Source organism: Eublepharis macularius, chromosome 5, assembly GCF_028583425.1.
Source record: "Eublepharis macularius isolate TG4126 chromosome 5, MPM_Emac_v1.0, whole genome shotgun sequence".
Taxonomy (NCBI): domain Eukaryota; kingdom Metazoa; phylum Chordata; class Lepidosauria; order Squamata; family Eublepharidae; genus Eublepharis; species Eublepharis macularius.
Window position 1 is genome coordinate 110,399,573 of NC_072794.1, and position 24,267 is coordinate 110,423,839.

A 24,267-nucleotide genomic window follows, 5' to 3' on the forward strand; every position below is an offset into this window, starting at 1 on the left:
GTCCCTTACAGACCATGAGCACAAAAATACTCCTGAATTCTCCCCCACCTACTCCTCTCCATGAAATGAAATCCTTCCCTCAAACCATAGTTGAGTTATGGTGACCCTGGGTGAAGTTTTCATAGCAAGAGTTCTACAGAGGTGGGTTGCCATTGCCTTCTTCTGCAACTCTGGTCTTCATTGGAGGTCTCCAATTACTAACCAAGGCTGACCCTGCTTAGTTTCTGAGATCTCATGAAATCAGGGTCTCCTAGGCTACCAAAGTCAGGGAACCCCTCTCCATAGGAGCACAAAAAGCAGATTTGGGAAAGATGGGGAACTTCCTGAACAAAAAACCATAGACATAGGGGGAGAGGGGAAATCACCTTCATCCACCAACAGAGCTGCTGCTGCTTGCAAAGAGGTAGGTAAGGGGATGTCCCCCAATTTCCTCTCCTTGTGGCAGCCCTTCATGTCTTGTGGCATTTTGTCTCTGAGGCTCCCTCAGCTTTCCACATCAGTTTTTCCCAGTAATAAGGAACTCTGGGGTAGAGGAAGGCGGAGAAAATCCACAACTGCAAGCACCTTCGCTTGTGGTCTGTACAATCCTCTGTTTGTAAACAATATTACCATAAGGCTAAATTCAATAAGAGCCTTTGAAAACACTAGAGCCAGCCAGCTATGACTGGCTAACAGTGAATCATGTGAGCACACATCCTTTGGAGAAGCAGCAAAGTTGTATGTGCATAACTAGTAAGCTTAAGTAGTGAAGGCTACCATACAAATTTGCTTTGTTGCCAAGGCTGTTAATCTATTTCATGTCTTACCATAAAGTCAGGCTATGAGACATGCTACCAAATAGAAGGGGATGGAAGGTTAGCATGCAATCTTCTATGAGGAGGTAAAGAGAATACAGCTTCTGCGAGTATGCAAAAGAGAATGAGAATATATGAGCACAGCACAAAATTTGAACACCCACTTGTATGCGGAGCCAGAGCTGCTTGTTTGCCATTTCCAGGCGCCTAGAATGATTCTCCAGATCACGTGACTTCTGCAGATCTTTCTGCATCCTCCTGATGTAATCCACAGAGGCCTTCAGAATTGTCCCTTTGTTCCAGCGTACATCCCTGAATCAAAACAAGGGAGTAAGGCATTAGAGATTACTTCAGACTCAGGAAAGTGCCTGAGAAAGGCACACTTGGAGAATGTTTAATATCCAAAAATTCTAAGCAAATCAAGGAAGAGGCTGTAAAGTGATCATAGTAATTTAATGCGTTGTGTATATTTCTTGGGAGCCAAAGAAATCCTCTAGGAAATCCTGACACACTGAACTAACTTGCCAGCCAAATAAAAAAAATAAATGAACAAATTAAAACTGGTTTGCCTTTTAAGATGGTATGTCAACTGAGAAAACACATGGTTGGCACTAGAAAAGGTTGTACTGTACCAGCAGCCACAACAGAGGATTATCATGTAAGAACTGATGAAGTAATAGTGTATCCATAACACTAACTTAATTAGAAGTGATGATGTGCACTTTGTTAGCTGATCTATTAGTTAGCTCTATGTTATGCCTGGATGTTATTTAGGAACAATGAATTATGGAAATGATGACCAGAGCTGGACCAAAACAGTCACTGCTGGAACACTCCCTGATACTTTATACACCTCTGTCCTAATGGACAGTTAATGTCATAAACTGGAGCAACAGGCTACATGCTGATTGGAACTTGACAAATGGTAGTGCACAAGATCAAACTGACTCCTCCTATCCTGTTTAGAGAAAGCAGAGAGAATATATAAGTCCTCTATTCTGGCTGAAAGAAGTTTTCTGAAAATTAATTTACTCAACATATTTTTAGAATATCTTTAAAATCAACTTTTCATCTTGCCCAGATGCTCAAGGCTATGTTGTAATTACAACGTGATCAACAATATTTAAAGCTTTTGTGCTATTCTGAATGTGGGTGTGTTTTGTTCAGTTGTAAGATTTTTTTTTAATTACAAAAATTGGAGCAGCAAGCTTAAGATGTAGGCACTTGCAAACACTTTAAAGTTTTCCAAATATATAAAGATCTAGGACTCATTGTTGCACTAAGAGGGGTAATAGCTTTGGTTCAGTGAGGGAGCCAATGCTCCGTATACAGAAGGTCTCAGGTTCAGTTGCCAGCATTCCAAGTTCAAGGATTCAGGCTGCTAGTATTGAGAAAGATCATTCTCTGCCTGAGACCTTGGCCAATCAGGACAGTACTAAGCTAGACTGACCACTGTTCTGAATCCATATAAATATTTTCATATGAGCACAAATGTAATTTATTCTCATGTATAAAATTATTATAAAAAAACAGTATCTTTACAAACTTTACACTTCAATATAGCTTCTGTTTTGGTGGATGCATCATTTGACAAAGGGTATGAGACAGATAGGATTTGCTGAATGCCTACACCGATTAATGTTTCCAGTTCACCCAGATGTTCAGGCTCTGAAGCATACACAGTGCTCTTTAGGTAACCATGTAAGACTGTTCTGAAGGGACTAGAATACTTTGGTTGACCTTGGCAGCCAAAGAAGTGTCCTCCTTTTCCAAGTCTGCTCTTTGGACTATTTGGTTTTTTAAAAAATTCTCTAGCATAATATCAAGTTAGGTCCGGTTTAGTGGAAAAATTGGTTAACCCACAAGATCTAAGCCCATATAAACTGATGAAAAAAAAGTAATTTTACAACTACCCTAAGGGACTCAGAGCCCTTCCCATAATGACAAAATGTACTGAACTTTTCAGTTCGCAAAAAATGCAACTACAACAACAGCAATTTAATTGCCACAAAGGAAAAAGGGCAACTTCAAGGCTGAAACTAGACATGACGTGTTGCAACCTGACATGGACCATGCCAACTAAAAAGGGTAGGGAGATCTAAAGTACAGCTTCAGATCTCCCATGCAATGTTTAATCTGGACTTTAAAATCCAGGCATTGAAAACAAAACAAATTGTGAAGATATTTTGCAATAGAAATTAAAATATTATTTTCATAGGATATGGGGAAATAATAATTTCACAGCTAGCTCTGCTCTCACTATGTCTTTCTCTGCTTGGTGTCCTGAGTGGGAGAAAGCAAAATCCGCCCCCCCCCCCTTTAACTTTTACCAGAACCTACAAGTCTCCAGCTTTAGGGATCAGCATTCCTAATTCTTTAATACGGTCGTTGATGTTGAACCTTCGTCTTCTTTCAACTAAAGAGAAAAAAAGAAAAATGTCAAGAACTTGATATTTTTGCAATGATCACAGAAGACATTGATACATAGTGATTGCCACCTAATAGATCCAAATGAACCCAGTGTAAAGGAATTTCAAAACAATGAAACTGTCTATACTTATTGGTGTACATCCCAGTTCCTCTACCTGCTTGTGGAATTCAATTGTCCAGAAAGTCTATGATTTTACTCTCAATCTGACTTGTCCATCTCAGCCAGATATATAAAACTCTGTTCAGCAAGTGCCCACATGCAAGGAAGAGTGCTGGACTTAAGGATCTCAGCACCTCATCTCTGCATCCATTAACTGGAGTATTCTGTATGGTTGATTCCAAATACTGGATTGCCACAGAACAGATAACCAGCTGTCAGTTCCTGTAACTGAGGGAGGAGGAAAGATACAGGGAGGAAGAATACTGAGGCTTAGATTCAGCCCCCCCCCCCGCCATCTTCCTCAGACAGATAACCCATGGCTACAGTCACAATTTAGTAGGGAAGTATACATAGAAGACATTCAGTAGCTTTTAGCCAAATGAACAAATCATATGCATTTCAAACATTTTAAAAGATTTTTATCTCTGTGCATTAGGAAGTGCCCTGCTCCAAGAAGTTTACAATAAAAAAATTGACATAAGGGAAACAACAAGGTAAACGGGGGAAGAATGTGAGTTCATTTCAGCTACAAGAAAGCCACAGAAAAAACTGAAGTGGTGGCAACTTAACGTGTCCTGATAGGAAAGGAATAGAGGATTGAGGACATATGGCTGAAAATGAAGGACATCACTGAGAGCAAAGTGAGGTCAAAGTGATGCAAGCAAAGTGATACTCAAAATTCTACAGCAAAGACTCTTACCATATATGGAACAAGAAATGCCAGATGTTTAAACTGGATTCAGAAAAGGAAAAGGCACTAGCAATCACATTGCAAATTTACAATGGCTAATGGAACACACCAGAGAATTCCAGAAGAAAATCAGCCTATATTTTATAGATTACAGCAAAGCTTTTGACTGTGTGGATCATGAAAAGCTATGGATGATGTTAAAAAGAAACAGGAGTGCTACAACATCTGATTGTTTTGATGCACAACCTGTACTTTGGACAAGAGGCTACTGTTAGGACAAAATATGGGAAAACATAATGGTTTCCAATTGGCAAAGGTGTCTGACAAGGATGCATATTATCTCCTACCTGTTCAACCTCTATGCAGAACATATCATAAGGAAAGCTGATTAGATATGGAAGAAGATGAAGTGAAAACTGATGGAAGGAACAATAACAATTTGAGATATAAGATGACACCACATTACTCGCAGAAAATAGTGAAGACTTAAAACGACTACTGATGAAGGTTAAAGAAGAAAGCTCCAAAGCAGGATTACAAGCTAAACATCAAGTAGACAAAAGTAATGACTACTGAGAAATTACACAATTTTAAAGCTGACAAAGAGGAAATTGAAATTGTTCAAGATTTTCTATCCCTTGGCTCAATCATCAACCAAAAGGGAGACTGCGCCCAAGAAATCAGAAGAAGATTGCGACTTGGAAGAGCAGCTGTGAGGGAGCTAGACAAGATCCTTAAAGATAAAGATGTCTCTCTGGGGACCAAGATCAAGATAATCCAAACTATGGTATTCCCCATTATATGTACAGTATGAAAGTTGGACAATGAAGAAAGCTGACAGGAAGAAAATTGTTTCATTTGAAATGTGGTGCTGGAGGAGAGTTTTGCTGATATTATGGATGGCCAAAAAGACCAATAAATATATTCAAGTCCAAATTCTCTCTAGAAGCAAAAATGAGGCAATTGTTCTTTGGTCACATCATGAGAAGACAAGACGCTCTAGAAAAGTCAATAATGCTAGGAAAAGTTGAAGGCAGCAGGAAAAGAGGAAAACCCAAAATAAGATGGCTTGACTCAATAAAAGAAGCCATGTCCTCCAGATTGCAAGATGTAAGCAAGTCTGTTAATGAAAGGATGTTTTGGAGGTCTTTCATTCATAGGGTCACCATAGGTTGGAGGTGACTTGACAGCACATAACACACACACTAAGGTCAAAAGTTTATTGTGATTTTTTAAAAAATTAGCACAACTCACTCCAAGTCATTGTTCTGAATTCCAAAGCTTTCAGTATTTGTTTTCTAAAAGGGAGCCTATCAAGGAAGTGTTTAAAAACATGAAGATCCTACCTTCTAAAGTATTCTAAAGTGCTCAGAGATGTGGGTGGGTCTTCAGCTGAGTCAAGGTATCTCCTCCACATGGATCACCATGAGCTTTCCCTCATGGCTGCTGAGAACTTACTGCAGCTCAGACAGAAGCTGCCTTTCTCTCTGAGCAGTCACAGCATTGGTTTAGGTCAGACCAAAAAAGGCAGTCTTGAGACTATCAGTTTGATTTTCTTTGCCTGTCACAAAAGTAGCAACATAGGGAGGGATTGCTTATCACCCCTCCTCACTAGGAGGGATTGGCCATATCTATCTTCACTATTTAAAATGGTTGTTTCTTTTTAAAAATTAAATCCAATGGAGAACTGCGATTGCAGATTTGCTCCAGATTGAGGCAGCATAGTTACATGAATGAATTTTGCAATGGTGCTAGAAGACAACCACATGATAAAAATACTTGTCTGATATTCATTTGTGCCAGGTGGATTCAACAGAGGCAGCAGGAGGAAAGATAAAGAGGTCTACAGGCATAGATCAGCTCTGTGCACTTTCAAGAACTATCTTCCTTTGCACTTATGGGGTCCTTCCCTGAATCAGGGTGAGCTATATATCTGCATAGACAAAGCAGTGAAATTTGGATCCTAGTGCTGCATCAGAAACATGCCAGAAAACCAAGAAAGGATAAGATGAGAGCACTGAATGAGAGTCTGAGAGGGAGTTCTAGACAGGCATCACTCACTCAGATTATGATTGTCCTTTTTCTGACGTTCCTTTGCCAGAGCACGACTCTCAGCATCTAGAAAACAAAAATACAATTGAATCGGTGAGCTAACAGAAATAAGAACAATATCTAAGGTGCACATACATTGACATACTCAGACATGAACCAACTAGTCAAACTACCAAGTATTACCTGTGAGCTCTCTCTTCTGGGTAAGATCAGCAGGACAGGAGCTGCTGGTGACACCAACCAAAGAGGGTGTCATCTGAGGGTCACTGCTGTACACATTCATATGGCTGCTGGATAGTGGCAGCTGGAAAATAAAGGAGGGAAAGCAAAAATTATTTTATCTTGGCATAAGAAATATCCTATGCTTGAATAAGGGGCAAAACAGCAGCCCAGCAGCTAGATGCAAAAGCTCTTTATATAGATTACCAGATTTTGTGGTGACTACTACCAACCAAAAGAATTTTTTTTAAATTAGGATGACTATAAGGATTTCAAAACATGAAGGGCTCCATTGCCATTGCTGTTTCAGTAAGACAGGCTGGTGCATCCTGCACAAGATATGGCAGCCGAAGGCTGCTTCTAAAATGAGTTTTTGCTTCAATTTTTTAGCATCCACATGGCATTGTCCTTATTTTGTTCACTTTCTGGGTTATCCTCTGATTTGCTGTTATATCCAAATCCTGCTTTGCTATGATCTTTCCTGAAAGGTCACAGTCAAAGCAGAATCTCAGGTGTTTGGACAGAAAGATACACACTTAAACCTCCCACCCACAGTGACACCATCTTATTGCCATCATCCCCGTGCTCAATATTTGTGAGAACAATTAAGCAAAAGACTCTTTGCCTTCCTCAGGATCATCCCTTTAATTAGGGACAGTCCAACCTTGGAATAATTCCTGCCTGCTCTATTGTAAGTAGACATGGACACGAACAGAAAAACAAACAAACATAGTGTTCATTGTTCGTTGCCATCCACAAACAATGAACAATGAACATTGACGAACATGATCCTGTTCACGAACATGTTCATTGTTGTTTGTTTGTGGGGGCCAGCAGGCTCTCCTCCAGCCATGAAGATCCCTACTGTACCACTCCCAGAAACCTTACCTGAGCAGGCAGCAGGAAATGTACCAATAATAAATAATAGCTTGGCCCCAGAGCCTGACAGCAGCCCTGGAACTTGAAGGGGTAGATCCCTACCGCACCACTCCCAGAAACCCTACCCGAGCAGATAGCAGGAAAGGTACCAATAATAAATAATAGCTTGGCCTCAGAGCCTGGCAGCAGCCCTGTAACTTGAAGGGGTAAATCCCTATCCCACACATACAAAGAAAATTCAAGCTCCAATGCACTCACCCTGTCTGTCTAACAGCCACTGTCTCTCCCTAAAAGCGAGAGCTGGGATTCCCCCCCCCCCTTTTCTTCTTGCAACAAATTTGGAGATCCAGTCCACACTTGGAAGGAAGACCTGCCTACCAAGCTAAATTGGGCTTAGATTGGGGTTTCCAGAGCAACAGCAGGAGTTCAGACAGAGTTCAGACAATCCCTGTCTAAGTTGCCAAGGGAATTGATTACAGGTGCCAGACTGTCTGGCTTGACGAACAGCAACAAACAGCAATGAACAAGGCTTCCAACGACCACCTGTTCATTTAGAATGGGGCCTCACAAACAGCTTGTTCGCAAACAGCAGATTGGACTGTTCGTGGGTTTTTTTAGTTCGTATTGCAGTTTGTGCCCATCTCTAATTGTAAGTCCATGAAACATGATTCACAGGTTGCCACCAGGGCCTGTTTTTCTCAGGAGAGAAGCTATAATCCAGTAAAGTACATGTTTTGCATGTATAAGGCCCCAAGTTCAATTGCAGACAAGTGCTATTAAAATAATCTAAGGCAGCACTGCCAACCCATCCATATGGGATAGTTCTGGTATAGATGGACATATAATTGGACTTGCTATGGCAGCTTATCCTATATCCAGAATATATTCAGAGAGGTGTATGCATATTATCTGCCACCCATCTGAATATTAGTATTTACGACAGCTGCTGAACTGGAACAGACCATGACAGGAGCCCTGAGACAGCACATGCTCTGACAACTCCATGGGAGCATATGAATATATTAAGTTTTAACATATTGAGCCACATTACTGGACTGTGTAACCAGAAAGCTTTCCCAGTTCTTTTACCAGAGGTTCTTTTAAATGTAAGTGCCAGAGACTGAACCCGGGATCTTTTGCACACAAAGCAGGTGCTCTACCACAGAGCTGCAGCCCATCACTCCCTACCTATGTACACTAGTATGTGCTGTGTGGACTCAACATCAGGACTTGTGAGTAAGATTTTGCATAATAATAATAATAACATTCGATTTATATACCGCCCTTCAGGACAACTTAATGCCCACTCAGAGCGGTTTACAAAGTATGTCATTATTATCCCCACAACAAAACACCCTGTGAGGTGGGTGGGGCTGAGAGAGCTCCAGAGACCCGTGACTAGCCCAAGGTCACCCAGCTGGCTTCAAGTGGAGGAGTGGGGTATCAAACCCGGCTCTCCAGGTTAGAGTCCCGCGCTCTTAACCACTACACCAAACTGGCTCTCAATGCATCTTAAATGTATTGCCTTGCTGGCTTCCCATAGTTGCAATTTAGCAAAGAATGCCAAACTGAGGAGGGAGGGTGGTACCTGAACAAAGCAAAGAGCCATTTTGACAGATAAGCATTCAGGCACGCATTATGGAGGTCTTACAACAATATTCATTTTTGCCCAAATGCAGTTAGAAATCTTCATGGGAGCATGTTCACACCACAGAAGCACAGAGGGGCTATAGCATTATAAGGATGCAGAACAATCTATTGTCTAGAGTCAGCTCTTCATGCATGCATGTCCAATCTAGAAAACATGATGGTGTTGGAATGCCAGATCTTCTTCAAATTCCACTACCCCTGTCTTCTAGTAATGCAAGGGGTATCCTGCATTCAACTGATGCTTGGATGCTCCTTCTTCAAATGGTTTTCCATGTATGCACAACAGCAGGTGGGGAGATGCAAGTAATCCCAAAGAGCACTCCCAGTCTCGTGAAACATAAGTGAAGGCAATCAAATAGGGAAAGTCTGCCCCTTTTGTTCACCTCTAGAAACATTTGAATGTAGGCGTCACTAAATCCTCACTACCATTCTGCCAAGATAGCATTCTCCTGGCTCCCTTTCATAAATTCCTTTCAGTGTGACTGCAAAAGGCAAAGAAGGGGAGACTCACAGTACTGGGCCCATGAATTTCTGGATTAATACATCCCACAGTAGTCGTCAGCTGCATGATGTCTTCGATGACGTCATCTATCTGAAAGGAAAAAGGGCATCTTTTCAGACGTACCATGAGTTTCCCTCTACCTAGCCAATGCAGATTTTTTAAAAAAATAAATGCAAGTGCATGCACAGATGTTGGAAACACTCATAGATTTAAAAACCTGTTCTAAATAATGTTTGGCTTCATATGCCCTTACAGTTTTCTGCTGGAAAAGAAAAAAAACTGTTCCCTCCACAGCTAGTATTCCTCTTGCCTTAGAGTTAATATATACATGACACAAGCAGGCTTTTTCAAAAAACAAAACAAACTAAATAAAGGTTAAAAACTGCTACACAACAGGAATGGAGAGGAGCCAATTTGGACCAAAGATATGGCACAGGGTTTAAGCCTTTCCCTAGCGTATGTGTTTGGGAAGGGCGGGATTAAACTCTGCTCTTGATCCACATTACCCTCCCCTTGCAGTTGCCTTTTGCCTTTAAAAATCCTGTGGGAACTCCTAAGCACCACGAACCATAGACTTTTTAGGTGGATAACTAGGAAAACCAGAGCCCCATGGCACAGAGTGGTAAGCTGCAGTACTGCAGCCCAAGCTCTGCTCACGAGTCACGACCTGAGTTTGATCCTGGAGGAAGCCGGGTTCAGGTAGCCGGCTCAAGGTTGACTCAGCCTTCCATCCTTCCAAGGTCGGTAAAATGAGTACCCAGTTTCCTGGGGGTAAAGTGTAGATGACTAGGGAAGGCAACGGCAAACCACCCCGTAAAAAGTCTGCCAAGAAAATGTCGTGATGCGACATCCCCCAAGGGTCAGCAATGACTCAGTGCTTGCACAGGGGACTACCTTTTCCTTTACCCTAACAAGGAAAACAAAATTGTGCAATTGTAAACTGGTGTTTACCACAAATGGAGGGAGATTGCATGTCTGACGTGCCTTTTAGCCTAATCTTTTTCAGACATCCTAGTTTTCTTTCTCCATTGCTAAGGTGTTTTTTTCATACAATGAAGTATTTGATAGATGGGAGTATTCCAACACTCACTGCTGCACCTGTAGTCTGAAGTGATATAGTCCAATAAGAGTTGCACTACGTAAGTGTGCTGTTCATGTAGCATAACTCTAAGAGATAATCTGTGATAAGAAGGCAGATCCTGAAATAGATGTGGGCTCACCACAAGCGTTCTTACTGCTTCCTTTTTGAGTTCCTACAGAAAGGTACTGGGAATAGCAGAGCTGCATCCACACTCCATTTCATAATTCAGCAATGACTGGCCCCCTTATGTTCCCATGCATGGAAGCCACATACACACCTCTCTCTCTGGATTAGAGCCAATGTTGAGCATAGCCATTGGACTGTTTGGGGTGCTGTTGCCTGCAGAAGAGGACATAACATGGCTTGGCCGGACACCAGGTGAGGCTGAAGGAGGAGGCTTGGGAGAAGGAGCACTGAGCAGAGGAGCAAACTTGTTCCCATAGGTTTCAGACAGGTATTCTTGGACCTTCTTGTCCCTTGACTTTTGCAAGTGGTATGTTGTAGGGTTCTCCAGAAAAGACTGAACCTAAAAGCAGTCATTCGAAGGTGTGGGTCAGGGAGAAAGGGAAAAAAGAGTTGTCATGTAAACAGAGATAACAATTTTCAGATGAATAGGGATTCAGGAAAAAAGATTCCCCCCCCCCATAGGGACGTAACAAGAGTTTGCATTACAGATCCAGCATTAAGATTCAGAGTAAGAACCACTAGGGATAACAAGATAATTATACAAAACATACTATAGCTACAAGTACAGTTAAATCATGGACTTAAGTGGCTCCAATTGTACAGTAGTTACGTAATGGAAAATGCTGTCATAGGCCCTTTTCACACTGCTTACCTGCTCCCAGGACGTTGCGAAATATTGCGCAAAACCCGCGGAAGATAGCATCTTCTCGCAAGAGTTTTGCGCGATGTCACACAAAACTCTTGCGAGAAGACACTATCTTCCACAGTTTTTGCACGATATTTCGCAACGTCCTGGGAGCAGGTAAACAGTGTGAAAAGGGCCATAGTCAACTTATGGGAACCTCTGCTGGGGTTTTCAAGGTAAGAGACTAATGGAGGTGTTTTGCCACTGCCTGTCTCTGTACAGAGACCCTTGTCTTCCCTGGAGGTCTCCCACCCAATTATTAATCAAGGCTGACCCTGCTTAGCTTCTGACACGATCAGGCTTAAGCAAAGGCTAAACTATGGTGGTCTGTTGAAGCCACAAGAGTTCAATATATAAGCCAAAAAAGTACAGTAGCTAATAGGAAGCCACTTGACCTGTTTTAGAAAACCTTTATCAAGGAGACTGGTTCATTTAGGATCTTTTGTTTCTATGTCTATAAATTTCAGTACTTCCAAATTTCAAAATACATGATCCCTACCTCTAACAAAAAATAATAGCGTTTATTTAGGACTCACAGTGTTCAAAGTTGTCTGGCAACGCCATCCTTTTGTCCACCCCCCCTCACCCACGCCCCCAGCCCTGCAGCAACAGACACCATCTTCAGGCCCTGCAGCTCAGCCTCTGCCAGTACCTCAGCTGCAGGAGCCTCTTCAGGCCCCCAGGCCTCCCTCACCTTTAGGCCAGTCATAGCTGACGCTCAGGCACAACTCTGGGGAACAGCCTGCAGCCACTCAGCAGACTCACCCTTCTCCTGCAGTTGCCCAGATGGCTCCACCTAATCCAGGCCCCCAGGCAATTGCTATCAGCATAAGCCAGGCAGTCACAGGCCCCCAGCTGTCCGGGAGCCACTGGGGAGGGTTCAGGAACAACATGGGCAAGCCAGGTGGAGAGCAGACCAAATGCCCTGCCCTAGGCTGGGATGGAGTGGGTGGGGCCAGGAGACTGCAGAGTCTACCCAGCTCTCCTGTCAGATAGGCTGGGAGCAGGGGCAGTCAGGAAGACTGGGTGGAGACTGGGGGCAGAGCCAGGGAGGTGGGGCAAGGGGAGGCCTTTAAATTCAGGTTCCTGTGAAGGCCGAGGAGAATTTTGCAGGGAGAGGCAGCTGGAACATGCTGCTACTCCCAGGGCAGGGGAAGGAACAAGGTGGTGCAACCCCCTTCCCTGCCCGCCGGAGGGCACCTGCCTGGAGAGCTGGTAGGATGGTAGAATTTTATCTATTAGTGAGCCAGTGTAGTGTAGTGGTTAGAATATCAGACTAGGATTTGGGAGACCGCAGTTCAAAACCTCACTCTGCCATAGAAGTTTGCTGGGTGACCTTGGGCCAGCCACACACACTCAGATAACCTACTTCACAGGGTTGCTGTAAGGCTAAAATGGAGGACAGGATTGTAAGCCACTGGAGCCTCATTGGGGAAAAAGTGGGGTATGAATGAAGGAAGTAATAAATAAGTAAATAAAAGGCTATTCCATCTGGCAACCTCACTAGCAATGCCAAATCACCAACTGAAATTTTATTATGTATTTCTTTATTTCAAATATTAATATACTACCTCTACAGAGACCTGCTTGTGGCAGGTCATGCTAAAACAATACAAGAAAACCAAACAATCCATTACAAACAGGGAATGGCTGGAACTGTACCTTTAAGACTTCTCCGGGCACAGAGGGTGGGGACTGAAAATTTACTGGTGTGTTGATAGCAGGAGTTGCAACCATTGGCATTTGCTGCTGCTGCTGCATGTAATGCATCATTGCCTGCTGCTGCATGCGCTCCCGTTGTTCCTCTTGCTGTACTTGCTCTCGCATGAGCTGCATCCGCAGGCCAATGCGTGACGCCATGGCGCACGCTTGCAGTCTGCCCAAGGGACACTTACAATCCTAGAAAAAAACGTTTAAGGGTTTAGTCTTAAGAATTCACCATGAAAATAAGATTAGGCTAACAGGGTAATCTGCTGATTTACTCCAGACTAAACTGGGGTTGCCGGCTACAGCCAGCCAACCCCCCATAGGAATTAGAGGGTGGGGATAGGCACACAGGCATCACACTAATGCACAACATCACTTCTGGTAAAAAACGGAAGGGATGTCATTACAACAGGGGCAACCCTCTAGTTAAATCATAGAGTTTTGGCTGAATCCTAGAGTATCAGTGCCCTCTTGACATAATGACATCACTTGTGGTGAAAGCTGCATGCTGGAGTGCACCTCCCCCAGTTTTTCTTGCCAGCCTTGGAAGCACCAGTGACAAACACAGTTAAATGGTGGGAGGTCTCTCACTGCAGTAGGGTTCCCAGTCCCCCAGTGGGAGCAAGGGATCCTCGCTCCCAGCTTCTGCCCCACACTGCCTCTTACCTGGCAGGGGAGAAAGGGGTGGGGAATGCACCTGGGAGCCCTGGAGCATGCTCTTGAGGGCTCCAAAACCTTCATTGTGCCAGGAATGACGTCATTCCCAGCATGACAATGGAAGGTCTGGAGCCCCCCACCCCTTGGTGCAGGTGTATTTTTCTTAAAATCAGCTGAAATCGGAGTACCCTCCCAAGCATATCCCCCCCCTAGATAACCCCCATCCCTTGGTTTGAAGCCTGGAGGATCTGGCAACCCCACACTGTATCTAATAGCCTACCTAGTCTAAACACACTGAAATCCCTGGGTTTAGACTGGTGTAACTACATAGGATTACCTTGTTAATCTCCCATTTTATAGCACAGGCCTTGCTATGGACTGCAAGCTGGGTTTAACTACCAAGGGCATTGGCTCTGATAGCTATTTGCCATAAGTGATTATAACCAGAATAATAGCCACATGCCTCTCAACTTTTACTTGTTATCAAATGGATGCATGTTTTCTGTTATACATGCTTCCATATTTGTTCTATGATGTTTCATGAAAATTACAAAATAGATATCAAAATAGATATAATTTCTACAGAAATTTTCCTAACAGAAACTCAGCTGGAATTAAAGTGACAAGAAAAGCTTTGCAAATGCTGCACTGCTACATCAGATTAGAGATCCTTGCAAGAGGTCAGTTCATCCATAAATTGTTCCTTGTAAGGTGTTCTGACTAGAGCTAATTGCAATAACTGAAAATTAGAAAATGCAAATGGAGCAAACCATAGTTTCAGCACTATGATTAATTTTAAGGTACATATGTATAACGCACTTTATTGATTTTTCTTTGCAGGCATATTTGAGTGACTACCAACATTAAATACCTTTTCTAATTTATTGGTTTTACTCCCTCAGCATGACTTAGAGCCAAGCTGCAAGAGATGAATTACACAAGGAGGAGCACATGAAGAGAGTCGCAATGTTAGGTGGGAAGGTGAGTTTTAAAAGAGATCAGAAGGATTTGTTAATTTCCCCTCTCTACAGAGCCAGGGAGATCCCAGCTCAGAGGGTTTGTTAATTTTCTCTCTGCTCTGTCATTTTCACCTCCCCTTCTAAGAGGCCAAGAGGAAATAAACAAACCTTCTGGGGAGCAATCTCCCTGGCTCTGTAGAGAGGGGAAATTGACAAAGCCTTCTGATCTCTTTTAAAACTCAGCTAACATCGTAACTCCCTTCACGTGGTGCTCCTCCTCGTGTAATTCGTCTCTTGTACCTTAGCTATTAGAGGTGATTCTAAGGTTAGAACACCTAGACCACAGGGGGCATAATTTCAACCTCTTTTTGATTAATATCTGGAGCAGTCCAGGAAATTGCAACTTATATGCATGCCAAAATAAAGTTGCGTGAACTGCAAGTTGGTCAGCACACTTAGACAAGATCTTCACTAGTTTCCCATTCAGCTTATGCTCAAAAGAAGAAAATGGCTTTGAAATGAGAACAAGCAGCAGAAGTTCAAAACATGTATCAGACATAAAACTTTGTACAATGCATTTGCCATGCAAGGCAAAATGAAGATTTAACAGTGCACAATTTTTAAAAACTTATTTAAAGCTTTTATCCTGCTTTTATCTGCTCAGTGAAAATTCAAAGCAGCTTATAATGTAAAAATAAAACAGAAAACAAACACATTCCACAAATATTTAAAACCACTTTGCCCATCCCATAAATCCTCAGGAAGAAATGTGCATAATCAATAGACTCATCCGCACAGTTCAACTTCCATAATCAGCAGATGATAGCAGCTCCACTCTTGAGAGGAACAGTCTCGCTTAGGGTTGCCAGGTCCCCTTCTAGCGGTAAGACAGGAGGTCCTGGCTCTTACATTCCCTCACTTAGTTCTCACATGCGTGCTCCTGGCCCGCACGACGACGTCACTTCTGGGAAGTGTTATTGCATGGGCCGTAGTTGCCTCCGGGAGTGCTCCTGTGCTCCGCAGGGGGCCAAACTGGTCCACTGTGGAGCATGGGAGCATTGATACACTCCACAGCAGCTTGATCCGGCCCAATTTGGGCCCGATCCAGTCCAATTTGGGCCTCAATTCGTCCAATTTGGGCTCAAATTGGGCTGCTGTGGAGTGCTGGAGCCCTCCCCTTTGCAGTGGCCTGATTCAGGCTGGATCAGGCCCACAGAAGTGTGGCCTCTGGGAGGTGCATTCCTCCCCTGCTGGCCAGGTAAGTGGGGGCAGTGGGTGAAGGGGGCGGGGGATCCCCCGGTCCCAGCAGGGGACTGGCAACCCTAGTCTCACCCCAGGCAATCCAGCGTTTTCCACATGAGGACGGTCTTGTGTCATTGTCTGTCGCAGCTGTGACTGCCAAACGAATACAGTGCAGCAACAATGGGGCTTCAACATGGCAGGTTTCCCCACTCTGGTCTCCCAGCAGGGCTTTTTCAGGTTTTTTTCTAAATGATAGATGAATAATTATAACAGTATGTCTGAGGTTCTCTGAATTCTCAGCTTTGATTTTTAAAAAAGTAAGCCTCTATCCCCTTTCATTTGCAAAATATGCCTTTCCTATTATATCTCCACAGGAAAGGAGTTGGAGATTTGTTTTTAAAGTAAGTTAGGAATTCAGAGAAGCTGTTATGTTAATATAACATTCTTACCATTTTAAAAAGAGGCCCCTGGTGGTGATGGGAGGAAATGGCCGGTACAGGACCAGGGAAAATGGCTTCTGGAACTGAGAAAATCCAAGTTTTGCTGTGATCATTTTAAAAAACTTTACAGCAAAGCAAGTTTGCTAAACATCAGATAAAAGCTAGGAAATCTTGGAGAAGTGCACAAATGTACCACTAGAGTTGCCAGGCACATGGCATATGCCATAGAAATTTGTGAAATCTTAGAGCTTGGGGTTGCCAGCCTCCAGATGGTACCTACTAATAAGGGTTTTCATGGGTATAAAGATGCCGACAATGAGACCCATGAAAATCAATATGAATACTAACCTATATAATTATTTTCTGTATTAAAGTGAAAAGTGCTCATGTTACCCATATGTTACCCATATATGAACATAGAGCACAAGCTGATTGTTATTTATTGCAATATTTATTATATTTATTGACATATTTATTGGATATTGATTGCTGTGATCATGGTCTTCATGATTCTGATACAACTTATGATTGGTCAATAATGAGTTTATGGATGATTCTGATTGTAATTGACATAGTTAATTGTATTTGTTATAGTTAATGGTACACTGGGGCTGGTTATAGTTAATTGATTTTTATTAACTTTTGTATGAGCACTTTGCACTTTAAAACAGAAAATATTTATATAGGTTAGTATTCATATTGATCTTCACAGAGACTTTTGGTCTCATTGTCAGAGCCCCCAGGTGGTGGCTGGAGATCTCCCAGAATTACAACTGATCTCCAGGCCACAGATATCCGTTCACCTGGAAACAATGGCTGCTTTGGAGGGTGGACTCTATGAAATTATACCATGCTGAAGTCCTTTTAGGGTTGTCAGGTCCCCTTACACTCCTGGAAAATTGGCCCACTGAGAAGCACGGGAGCGCTCTTAGGGTGTGCCTAGGAGTCCTGTTCCCCTGCCTTTCTCCCCCACCGGCCAGGTGAGTGGTGTGGGGGGGGGGTAGGGTTCCTGAGTGCCCACCCATGGTGGGCAAAATCACGGGGATTTGCACCCTCATCCACCGATCACCCAGCGATTGATATGAGGTGGCAAGCTCCCAAAGGTTGCCTGCTATCGGCAGGCACCTCAGGAACGTGCACCACACACACACTCCCAACAGGTGTGGCAATGTCACTTCCAGAATTGATGTTGTGCTGGCTGTGGGAGCATTCCTGCGCTTCGTTTGGGCCTGATTTGGGCCCCAAATGGGCTGAATCGGCCCCATGCAGAGCATAGGAGCACTTGCGCAGCTGGCACAGTGATGTCACTTCTGGACACTGAGAGATCTCTGTCTTTTGGTGCTACACCTCTGAAGAGGCCAGCCACAGCTGCTGGCGAAACGTCAGGAACTACAATGCCAAGACCACGGCAATACAGCCCGGAAAACCCACAACAACCATCATTCTCCGGCCGTGAAAGCCTTCGACAATACATGGTTATTTACTTTGTGACTTTAAATTTTTTTAAAGACGACCTGAATAAACAAGGTGGATTGCACCAGGGATACTGCCACCATTATGTTACCAATTAATTTTTTTAAAGAACCAAGAGAGAAGGAGAAAGATGAACACATATGGTTTTTAAAAGTTAGTGTTTCAGAACATTATCTCTGGATTCAAAGACTGTACTCCAGTCTCAACAGGGCTGCTTCAAGATATTTTGATTTATTTTGTATATTATTTTTTCTTCTGTTTTTGTTCTTTGTTGTAAAAATGAAATCCTAAACCAACCCCCCACCTCTTAAAGATACAGTACGTATAACTTGGCATTAAAGAGGTCACTTGTGGAAGGCCCCTACTGTGAAATCTGTCCCTAGTATTGGCTTGGCCATAGACTTGCTGGCCAAGTTGCTGCATTGCTTATTTATGAGTCTTGGCAGCCTTGGGAGTATCTCTGCTTTGAGCACCAAATTGGTTCTCCCTCTCATGTGTGTAAAAAGGTCTTCAATCTGGGTCTTGGGTAGAGATAGGCGCAAACCAGGAAAAAACCGAACCATGCGGTTCGTGGTTCATCACATTTCACAAACCACGAACTTTCACGAACCTGCCCTGGTTCATGAAAACAGCACTTCCAGGTCAGAAAATCATCACTTCTGGGCCAGCAGAAGGTCACTCCCAGGCCAGCAGAAGGTCACGTCCGAGTCAGCAGAAGGTAGCAGGAAGTCCATCCCCTGTTGCCTAGGAAACTGATTGACTGGCACCAGGCTGTCTGCAGTGATGAACCAAAAACCGAACCAAACAATTCAGCCTAAAAGTTCGTGGCGGTTCATCAGAAATGGGATCTGATGAACCATGGTTCGCGAACTACGAACCAGCCTGGTTCAAGCTTAATTTTGGTTCGTATTTCAGTTCATGCCCATCTCTAGTCTTGAGTTCTGGCAGCAACAGCCCATCAGAATTTACCCCGCCAATACAGGTGCTAGTCTACAAAGAAATCCCATGTTTTCACTCCTCACTGTGAAAACCAAGCCTATCCAGGCAAGCTGAGAATTCCCAGCCCAGCTCTCATTAAAAACGGTGAACAATTTAAACAAATTTCAGCCTCATTACACAGATAATGGGGCTGTACCATAAATAAATGGTTCAGAAAGCTGCTTTGGTAAAGGGATAGGGACTGTGGACTATGCTACTGTATACTATCTATTGCGCTAAGTATGTTCCATTTTAGGAGGACTTATGTGCAGGAAAGGAAACTATAAATGCTCTCAAGGGTAGTCACAAATCAGTGGAGGGGCCAAGAACAAATGCCACCTCAAATAGCAGTTAACAAAATAAACGAAGAGGTACTCCAGAAAACAAAACAAAGAAATAGGGAAGAGCCAGAACCATCCAGAACATCCAAAAGGCAGGTATATCATACACAAGTTACCTGGAATGTAAAAATCCCAGGTGGAAGGATGTAATGAAATATGTACCAAAACCCAGCGGTAAACTGAGAAATAAAGACATACTATTTCTTTTTCCACGACTCTCCCCATTTCCAGTTCTTTACCTCAAACTGCTCATCTAAATTGCTTACAAACTCAAATGTATTCAAACAATACCACTTTTATCAAGTCAACTACCAAACAAATTAAAGCACAACTGGGTTACAGATTCCATAGGAGTACCCATCTTGGTCTACTGCAACCAAAATAATGTATAGATATAACACATTTATTGTAGCACAAGCATTTGAAAGCCAGAATCTACTTTGTCAGATGCAACATGCATGAAACAGAGTGATGCACATTTGTCTAACTGACCATGTGCCAAATACAACAAAAACCCTGAAAGCTACATACCAAACTTGGCATCTAAGTCTCAGTTTTCATTATAAAAAAAGGTTTCTACTGTCACACATCCAGGGCCTGTTCCAGGTTTACAGGGCCTACTCCCCTCCTCTGCCTATCACCAGGAGTCCCCCTTCCAACTGCCTTCTTGCCTCATCCGCATACCGCCTACTTAGGGATGCCATTCCTTTGTGGGGAGTGGGGGATCCCCCACTCTCACCCCTACCCCATGCCTCTACTCACCTAGCCAGAAGGGGAGGACAGGTGAGGGAATGGGCTTCCTCGGCACACTCCTTGGGCGGCGCAATGACATCACCTCTGGGAGTGATGTCATCACGCTACCCCTGAGAGCACACATCCACTTCTTAGTGGACCGATTTTGGCCCCCAATGGGCTGAATCCGGACTGTTTGGGGCCCAAATTGGCCCGCTGAGAAATGTGCAAGTTCCCGCACCTGTGTGATGACATCACGTCCCAGAGGTGATGTCTTCGCACAGCCCTGGGAATGTGCCTGAGAGGCCCATTCTCCCATCTTTCCTCCCCTGCTTTGCACGCGCGTGAAAAGCAGCAGGGGCCACTACAAGATAAGTGCTGGGTTCTCCCCGCAACTGATTGTTCATCTTTCCCCTCGACCCATCCCACCACCCATGGTCATAGCCACACGCATGCCCTTTCCTCAAAGGCACAGATTAGTGTGTGGCTAGAAATGCTGTTGGTGTGATCATCAGGAGTAGTGCTTCTACCACCTTTCGGCTCTTCCATGGTGGTGCTGGGCAGCCAGGAGCACAAAATGTCAAGCACTTGCAAGCAAGCAGGCAGGAGAAGGTTATACAGGTAGATGCAGAAGAGGCATGCAGGTGGAGGGGGGGCAGTGGCCCTACCAAATGCCTTGGGCCCCAGCAGGTGCCCCACCCTGAAGTATGCTAGAGCCAGACCTGCACTCATTTATGTCTGCCATTACCCAATGGGATGGTCCTCAGCAAATTCCTTCTCTAACCTCCTATCCTCTTCCATATCCAGCGTAAACCCCTTGCCCTTGACTTTCTGTCATGGTTTTCTGCTGTATTCCTGTCTGTGACCTACCTTTGCACCCCCAACTCAGTATGCTCAGTGACTTCAAGGGCCGTCGTCACACGGGCTTTTATTTAGCGCTAAAATGGCGCTATTTCCCGGCAAAAACCCACCTTATTCCAACACTGTAGCTATTTTCTCTCTTCTGCTTTGTGCTTGATAGTCGCGCTATTTTGTGCCTCAGTGTGCATGTCTCACATCGATGTATTTCGCCTCGCAACGTCCTATGCCCTCCCTTCAATCCCAGAATCCATTTCTTCCTGCGACCCCTCTTTTTTATTTTATTATGTCTTTATAATGCCATAACAACATAACACAATGCAAAATTTCTGCTGAAGTAAAAATGACTCAATCGCCATGGCAGAGTCTTCAGCGATGGGGATCACATCAGACAGGGAGTTTTCTGCGGGCAAAGGGCTATTTATATAATTTCAAAGTTGGAAAAACAAAAGGGTCGTAATGTTTTGCTCTAACGGAATGTTTATATGCTGTTATTCCATTATAGCGGAATTAAACGCCAGAATAATAAAAAAAAGGGGGGAGGAGCTGCTCCTGCGCGGTTAGAGAGAACAGAACAGAGTGCTTCGCTGTGGACAGCTGGTGGCGTGAAGAGCCGTTAGGTGACCCAAAGAAATGTTACTGTGCCGATAACAGGTAGGACGCTATATGCTGTAAATTTAACGGAAGAGATGCCCGTGTGACGACGGCCAAGGTCTCTTTCTTTTTAACATGATTCTGCCATTCTTCTTTGTTATATCCTATGCAGGGAACCTCCTCCCTTGATGGTTCTACCACTCCTTAAAATACCTTCTCAATGCTCAACTTTTCCACAATGCCTTGGCTTCATTTTGTAACCCTCATTCATATCTATAACCTAGCTTTAATAAAATTATATTTGCTCATAGTCACCATGTGCTAACTTGTGTCTCCCCACCCCTTTCCTCTATTGTCTCCCTCCACTCCCCCCACTTTGTAAAACATCATGGGCACTGTAATAATAATTGAAGAAATTGACGTTTGAATTTCAAACCTGTGGATAAGTGAAGCTTTGGGCATTTGGGATATTTTTCATTCATTTATTGTACAGTGCCATGACACTTTGCAGAGAACAATGTTCCCTATTCTGCCCCACCAGTGGCTTTCAGTGCTCAACTATCCTGGACTCAGATGTTCCACCCCCATCAGCCACTATCAAAATATTAAATCTCATGAGATATTCCAAATGTTCAACTAGAGGCCATTGTATGTAGCCCCCAGAAATACACAGTCACAGAGGGAAAGAAGTGGTAAACAAAGAGTCCAATTTTCATTTTGTAGAAATGTGAGCTTTGAATAAACAACTTGCATACTGCTTCCTTTTCAGTTCATGGTCTCTGGTCTCCTGCTTAGTATTTTTTTCTTTGTACCCCATGTAGGGTTGCCAGGTCCTCTGACTTCCCCATCAGGAGATTGGGAGCCTGGCACTTACCTCTGCGTTTTTGTGTCTGTTTTTGCATGCGTGCTCCTGGCTTGGGCGATGACATCGTTTCCAGAAAGTGACACCATCATGCAGGTCAAAGGGTGGCCAGGGAGCACTCCTGTAGGGGGTTGAATTGGCCCACTGCGGGGTGCAATTTGGCCTGAAACGGGCCCGCTGCAGGGTGCGATTCGGCCTGAATCGGGCTACTGTGGGCATGGGGCATGCTGCACCACCTGGAGGGGCAGCCCGGGAAGAATGCCCCCTCGCCAGCCAAGTAAGTGGGGAGGGGAGGATGGGAGCAGGGATCCTCCACCCTGGGCAGGGGAATGGTACCCCCCCTAACCCCTTGTATATCTGCCAACTGATAAATGGGGCTCTAGTACAAACGTTATGCCACAATAAAGCCATTAGACTTTAAATACAATGGGACTCTTGACAGCAGTCGCTGCAACAGACTAGCACGGAACCCCCTCTGGAATTTATCTTTGTTGCAGTTTCATGAATCACCTGAAAGCATTCTATCGCCTACAAGTGGACATGGCCTATAGTTTCTTGGGGATATGTAGGGCACACATGGAGCTGGCCTTATACTGAATCACACCATTAGTCCATTAAGGTCACTATTGTCTACTCAGATTGGCAGCAGCCCTCTAGGGTCTCAGGAAGAGGTCTTTTATATCACCAACTACCAGATCATATCCTTTTAAATAGATCTTTTTAACTGGAGTTGCTAAGGATTGAACCTTGGGCCTTCTGTATGCCAAGCATAGGCTCTACCAGAGTTACAGCTAGGATTCCCAACCACCATGTGGTGGCTCGAGATTTTATGGAATTACAACTGATCTGCAGCTGACAAAAATCCGTTGCCCTAGAGAAAACAGCTGCTTTGTAAGGTGGACTCAATGGCTATATACCCAGCTGATCCCCTCTCCCCAACCCCCCTCCCCAGGTTCCACCCTCCAAATCTCCAAGAATTTTCCAACCCAGAGCTGACAACCCTAGCCTCCTCCACTTTGCTCGATCCTGTGGACAAATCCTCAATAAAGGAATAGTAGGGAGCCATGACTCATTTTATTTTCAGATTTTCTTATTTTCTGCATCACATTTTTAAAATGAAACTTTAAGAAATTTAGTTGTCTCCATTATTCAAAGCTCCAAATATTGCATAGTGAAAAGGTGGAAAACCTAAGTATTGTAGCATGTGAAAAAGTTACTACAGAACTTACAAATAACCTGTTTACCATTTAATTAGCTTTTGGAATCTTTTCAAAAACATGATTATTTATGATCTAGGAATAGGTTTGGTGGGGGGACTACCACTGAGAAACAGTGTGGTATTGGGGTTGCCAGGCTCCCTCATCCTCCGGGCGGGGGATAGGGGACTGGCACTTACCATGGGGGAGAGGGGGTGCACGCCCCCACAGGCGAAATGACATCACTTCAGAAGTGACGTCATCGCGCAGCCCCTGGGAGCATGTCCAGGCTCCACAGGGGCTCAAAACGGGCCCGATGCATGCTGAAATGGGCCCGTTTTGAGGTGCTGCAGAGCGAGGAGCACTCCTGCGCTCCGCAGCGCCTAAAAAGGGCCTGTTTCGGCGTGGATCGGGCCTGTTTTTGAGGTGCTGCAGAGCGCAGGAACTCTCCTGTGCTCCACAGAGCCTCAAAACAGGCCCGTTTTGCCACGGATCGGGCACGTTTTCAGGCGCTGCGGAGCACAGGAGTGCTGCTGTGCTCCACAGCGGCCCCAATCCGGGCCAAAATGGGCCCGATCCCGGTGGCTGCGCCGTGGGGGAGCTTGCAGGGAAGGTGCGCGCGCCCCATCCGTTAGGTAAGTGGGGGTGGGAAAGCGGGGGTGGAGGATTCCTATGTGGTATAGTGGTTAGGGTGTGGGAGTAGCAAAACACAGGTACAAATCCCTGCTCAACCATGCAGCTTGCTGGGTGACCTTGAGCCACTCATTCTCTCTCAGCCTAGTCTGTCTTACAGAGTTGTTGTAAGGATAAAATGGAAGAGAGTTTCTTGGAGGAAAAGTGGGATACATATGAACTAGAGAGATACCATAGATTTAAGCCTGCTTGCATGAATGGCAGAA

General features: G+C 44.2%; 1 protein-coding gene across 1 annotated transcript in view; it reads right to left on the minus strand.

Annotated features, from left to right (window-relative positions):
- Positions 1-24,267, minus strand: part of TFEB (transcription factor EB) — an 84,767-nt gene that overhangs the window by 8,195 nt on the left and 52,305 nt on the right. The window contains exons 2-8 of the mRNA XM_054980053.1: positions 12,992-13,228; positions 10,736-10,984; positions 9,387-9,467; positions 6,311-6,431; positions 6,137-6,193; positions 3,135-3,210; positions 959-1,106 (exon numbers count right to left, since the gene is read on the minus strand). Of these exons, the coding sequence (XP_054836028.1) occupies positions 959-1,106; positions 3,135-3,210; positions 6,137-6,193; positions 6,311-6,431; positions 9,387-9,467; positions 10,736-10,984; positions 12,992-13,189 (930 nt within the window). The 5' untranslated portion in view covers positions 13,190-13,228. The remainder of the gene's footprint in view (positions 1-958; positions 1,107-3,134; positions 3,211-6,136; positions 6,194-6,310; positions 6,432-9,386; positions 9,468-10,735; positions 10,985-12,991; positions 13,229-24,267) is intronic.